Raw genomic sequence first — 6,000 nt, 5'->3', positions numbered from 1 at the left:
CTCTGTGTTAGAAGGACGAAGTGAACTTAACACAGGTATAGAGTACAAGAGAGATTGTTCTGCAAAACAAAGTAAAATTTGGTGCAGTTCAACTGAATTAAATAGGTCTTTGCTGTAATTTTAACAAGGCTAAGAAAAAAGCAGGATAGCAAATGAGATTATTTAGTATTTGGAGTTGATTTACTTTGAAGTGCATTTGCCCTCATGAATTCTTAAAAGACAGTTCCAAAACACTGGGTTTAAAGAAGACATCTGTCTACCCTATGGCACCAGAGTAGGCAGCCATTTCTTATAACATGCTGGAAGTCTTTCCAAGTTAAGTTTGGAAGCCCTATTTGTTGGATAGAAATGGATCTCTGAAGTTTCAAAACCAAAGGTTGAAGGATCAGAAGCTCAGAATACAAGGTTAGTTTGTTGGAGAAATCAGCACCAAACAAAACACATACTGAAAAACCAAACAGTTTTATGCGTAATAACTCAAACCAAGTTAAGGTCATGTGACATATGTTTTCATGAGTTTATAAAAGGTTAAAAAATTTAAGGGTTAAACTTTTTATAGAATATATGCATGCCAGGTATACTGCAAAGAATTAGACTTCTTAGTTATTACCCATAGCGTTTTCTGAGCAGCTTTACATTCAAAGATATGAAAATAAAGCAAGTACATGCCACCCAAACACTTGTCAGGCATTAGAAGTATTCTTAAGATATAAGCAACAGTACACTTTAGAAACTAAAAGCAGGTATAAGACAGTTAGTACAGATTTCCTACAATTTCTTCTCACAGAACCAAAATTAGCCAGGAAATAGCATGCAGAAAGAAATTCAGACATAAAACACACCATGCCAGAAGCCCAGTTCAGGTTTGGAATAGTGTGGGGTGTCCCTGCCCATGGCAGGGGGGTTGGAACTAGATGATCTTAAGGTCCTTTCCAACCCTAACTATTCTATGATTCTATTTCGGAATAACATTCTGCTCAGTAAGAAAGTTGTACACGGTTTGGGTTGAGCCACAAATCTGAGCTAAAACATGGTCTGCTTTCAACCAGCTCTTTGCTGTTAATCCATATTGAGTCATTTACCATCAGTCCTGGATGTAAGCTAAATATCACAGTTTAGAGTCAGCTGGAAACAGACATGGAGCACAGTCAGATTTGTAGGCACAGAGGAGAGCTTTAAAAAGCAGTTCAAATAGCAGCATTGGTGTAATACCAAAATCAGGATTTGGAAATTCACATCATAAGAGTTCCATAGAAAGTTAGTAGACAAGCCTACATGTTCTGCAAGCAACATACTTAAAGTAAAATAAAGCCCTGTGTGATACTACTGAGGACTGCTTAGAATTCAGGATGAGCTACTCCATAAATTATTTTCTAGTCAAAGATTGTTTTCATTTCATGCAGCGTAGAACCTGCTATGCTGCTGATTTATTTTCCAGTTACTCTGAGTAAAACAAGAGAGCCAAACAGATTGCCCAAGGTCACATAAACATAGAAAATCTCAGAGTGATAATAAGTGTTCTGTATGCCATCAGATTATGCAGCCTCTGTAGCTTCTCCCTAACAGATCTAATCATATCATGAGAGAACAACTCATTTGAAAACAACAGAAGTGATGATGAGTATATGAAAATAACTCTATCAAGGCCCAGTATCCAATTGCTGTTTTTTGTACTGAAAGTTTTGTGTGGCTTTTTGTTGTTGTTGTTTTGGGTTGTTGTTGGTTTTTGTTTGTGTTTTTCTTTTTTTGGGGAGCAGGTTGTTTTTGGGTTGTTTTGGGTTTTTTTAAGGAAAAAAAAGTAGTAACTGGTCAGTAGCATTTTGAGTAGAATACAATAGTACTTGCACATCACAAACTCCAAATTTTCTTTTGAGAATTTTCATATTAGAATTTTTTTTTTAAATCATGTGTTAGTACCAAAAATGCAGGGAAATTTACCATTAGCAAATTTAGTCAGTTGCATTAGAAAGACACTATACCAAAGAAGTTTCTCCTAAAAAAAAAAAAGAATGTAATGGTTTACATTGTATCAGAGAGACCAAGAAACAGACAGCTATATGATACAGGAAAGAAAGTCAGAGGTTTGGGGGCTTTTTACACACACACTTGTGTGTGCTTTGTAGCCATATCCAGGAAAAAAAAAAAAAAAAAAAAATCATCTGCTATGCTAAAAATAAAACATTGCACTGAAAGCTTCACATACAAATCAAGGACTAAGAAATCCTTTTGGAAATTTAAACACATCATCTACTCAGAACCAGGCAATCACACTACCTCCACCACTACTATCCCATCACTCACAGATCACAATTGGCCTATTATGTTAGTTGATTTTTTAACAGGACAAAAGCAGAAAGATTAAAGCAAGAATCCCAACGCAAGCTAAGAAGGAGAATAAGCCATAAACAAGAACTTTACCACTAAGCCCTTCTTTCCCTTCTCATTCAACACTGGAGAAGCAGCTTCTGCCAGATGATCTTACCTTCTTCAGAAGTTACAAAGAGTTACAAACAGACCCACTCTTTCGGTGCTTGTAACACACTCCTTGCTTGATCACTCAGCTGAATAAGGCCATTGTAGTCATCAGGAGCATACTACAGTACAAGTGTGATATACGATAATCAGCACGAGAAGGAATAGTTCTGGTACAGCAAGCCACACAGATGATCATTTGCAACCATAATTAAGTACATCATCTATAATAACTGGCAGGAGACATTGAATTTGACAGATAACTGTTTTTATGCAAGATAAAAAACCCGTCTGGCTTATGCAAGATAAAAAACTTCTGGAATTACTGATTGTAGAAACAGATATAAAGTAAATTCATACGGGGAATATTCTAAACTGTGTATTTGAACTGTTCCTTATCAAGGAAGGGAAAAAGGTCAGACCACAAAGTGCTCCTTTTTCCCCTTCTACTTTATGAGACAGAAGCATCAGTACCAAAACTCTAAAGTTTGCATAACCATGCTTCCAGTAACAAGTCTTACTGGGACAGATGAGCACCTTCCAGTGTGGGAACTGAAGTGGGGCATTACAGATCTCATTCAGATCTTTCATGCAGTCATGGAAATAAACTGCAGCTTTCCCAGGGAAGAGTGATAAACACTCTAGCTGCATGTAATACTTGCATTACATAGACTACACCTGCACACTTACAGAAAATCCCAGCATAAATACACTTTAAGATAAAATAGCATTTATACTAATGTAGGAAAAAGAAATGAACTATACAGTGTAACTGTGTTGTGATAGATTTGTAGCAGAATATTAAGATATAGTGACTGCAAAGTACAATCACATCAGTAAATTAAAACAAAAATCCCACTTGTGGATCAGATCTAGGAAATATTTGAGATCTTAAATCTGAACAGTAATAATGTATACTGCAGGGTCTGGTACAAATATGAAATCTATAGCCATAAAATAGATCTTGGGGAATATGAAACATTGTTTTGTATCTATCTCGTAATCTTTCCAAATTACATATCCTGGAAAGGGACTGAGCATTCTTGCACATGGTACAAAGACTACTGGAGTGGCTCCTGTAATCCAGAAGACAAATATTTAGCCTGATACAAGTTACTGAATATCATTTCAGTGGCAAGAAGTTTCCTGTCTCTCCCAGACTAGCATTTTAGAGGACTGACAAATGCACACAATGTAGACATACTATGCTGTCTTTCTTTTCTATTTCTGTAATACAGAGTCTCCTGCCAGTTTAGGAAGAAAAAGGTATTATATTCTGGCATACAGAACACATTGTATCCATCCAAAGTGAAGTTGAAAAGAAAAAATACCAACCGTCACAGTATACACCTTCCACAGAGACAATAACCAAGAGCCCAGAGAACATAAAAGAAAAGAACCTCCCAGAATTTTACTACTGAATTCTAGCCACCTTCACATCTAGACCCATGCCATTAAGTAAAAGACAAATATAAGAAGTACCTTCTAGATAGCCTCTGCCAGGGCAACCAGACCGTGCAAATATTAGATTTATCAGTTCCCAGACCTGCCCTTGAAACAAATCTACAAAATGTAAGTTTACTCTTTGGAAGGAATGTCTCAAGATAGTACATACTTTAGATTATCAGTAGAAGTAGAGTAGGCAAAGATCTATGTGAGGGACAGTATTTAAAAGGTTGTACTTGAAATACACAAACAATGTAGAAAGGAAGGAAAGAAGAAAGGAAAAAAAAATCAAAATACCCAGCAACAGAAGCAACTTCTAGACACAAGAAAGGTAAAAGACTGCAGTTAAATGAAACAGAAATTGTGGAAGAGTAAGTTCTTTAAACATACAGATTTTGGAAAGTAGTACTGCAAACCAAGCTAGAAAATAAGGTGGGAGAATTCTTGTTCTCTGTGTATGAAATGGAAACTACCCTAACATGCCTTAAGAAGTACGTAATCATGAATACTTCTGATTCTGTCTGCATTTCAGAAACCAATGAGAACAAAACAAAACATCCAACTGTGCAGGACAAAGTGTACAGCCAAAGGTAAACCTGTAAGCTCATTGCTCAGAATAGAAATACAGTTTTGCTAGCTTCACCTCCAATGCAATAGGCCCAGTATAATCAGCTGGAAGTTCACTAAGCTAGAATCCTGTAGTTTGTTTCCCATCCAAGTATGACAATACTGAGATAATATAAAACTCCACATTGTATATTCAAATACCTACACTTTATCACACAAATAGCTAGTAAAATGTTACCAAATACTGCAATAGTTGCCCTTAAAGTGGAATAAGATTAAAGCAGACCTCAATGTTAGTGCATCCACTACCTTCTTCCTACCCCACTATCATCTCATTCCCATCTTCCTTTCTTCTCTGAACAGAAACACAGCCTCTTTCCTCAGAGCTGCTGCATTCTTCCCTCCTCCTTGTGAGCTCACAGCTCTTGAGAGGAGTTCGACTTCCATTCCAACCTAGAAGTTTCTATTATTCTTCCTCACCCAGGGGTTTCCTCTTACTCTCGGTATGTCAACAGTAGCATTAAAATATAGTAATCTAGATGATAAAAAGGGGGAACCTATTTCCTAGAATGACTGAAGAAGAAGGCAGAAGTAAATTCAGACAAAGCAATTTCTTTTAACTTTGAGTAGCCATGAAATAGTCTTGCTTAGTCTAGTAAGGAAGATCACACAAAATACCATTCAAATTGAGAGCTTCATCAGAAAAGTCAGCTGCACAGTGAAGGCCATTAAGATATGGTTCTCAGCATATGCTATAATGGCTTCTTCCAGTGATCAGAGTTGGGAAGTAGGATCCAAGAAAGTTGGAAACTAGGTATGGGATAAGATTGGCATTTAGAATCAGAATTAGGAGATAGTAGCAAACCTTTGCAAACAGTTACTAAGTAAAAGTCTGGGGTCAGTGATTAGCTCTACAACAGACTGAAAGATGACAGGAAGAATATCCATATATATATATATATGTATAGACATATATATATGTATACACACATATATGTATATATGTATACACACATATATATATATGGGGGGAAAAAAACCCCAGCTGAATGGAACAGAGATTCCATCAAATAGTGAAGAATGGCGCTTTATGTTCCCTGCATTCTTCTTCAGTTATCTCCCTGTGACAATGGAGAATTTCATAGCTGAAGACAAAGGCAAAATATTGCTTCCCAAAGGACACGTTGGTACTTTACAGAATCATCACTTTACCTTACAAGCATAAGGTAAATATCTTTCTAGATATAAACATTTGAAATGGCAGAGATACTCATGTATATTAAATTATGTTGTAATATAGTCTATAATATTCAATAACATATGATAATAACTGACAGATATATCTTAAATAACACTACTTCCCTCTCCTAAAGGAGATGAACATTTATGACTGTATCCAGTATAGTAGCATCTCTTAGGTAGACCATCTGCTATGCTTACTACACCGCAAAACCATAGTTTTGTAAAAAAAAAAAAAACAAACAAAAAAACCCAAAACCAACCAACCAAACAAAA

The 6,000-nt window shown here is 36.2% G+C and overlaps 1 protein-coding gene across 1 annotated transcript in view; it reads right to left on the bottom strand.

Annotated features, from left to right (window-relative positions):
* Nucleotides 1-1,536: 1,536 nt before the first annotated feature.
* ESRP2 (epithelial splicing regulatory protein 2) overlaps nucleotides 1,537-6,000 on the bottom strand; it is a 43,800-nt gene continuing 39,336 nt past the window's right edge. The window contains exon 15 of the mRNA XM_080636601.1: nucleotides 1,537-2,594. Within this exon, the coding sequence (XP_080492727.1) occupies nucleotides 2,505-2,594 (90 nt within the window). The 3' untranslated portion in view covers nucleotides 1,537-2,504. The remainder of the gene's footprint in view (nucleotides 2,595-6,000) is intronic.

Source organism: Psittacula echo, assembly GCF_963264785.1.
Source record: "Psittacula echo genome assembly, chromosome: Z".
Classification (NCBI taxonomy): Eukaryota; Metazoa; Chordata; class Aves; order Psittaciformes; family Psittacidae; genus Psittacula; species Psittacula echo.
Note: the sequence above shows the minus strand (reverse complement) of the source record. Positions and strands in the feature narration are given on the sequence as shown.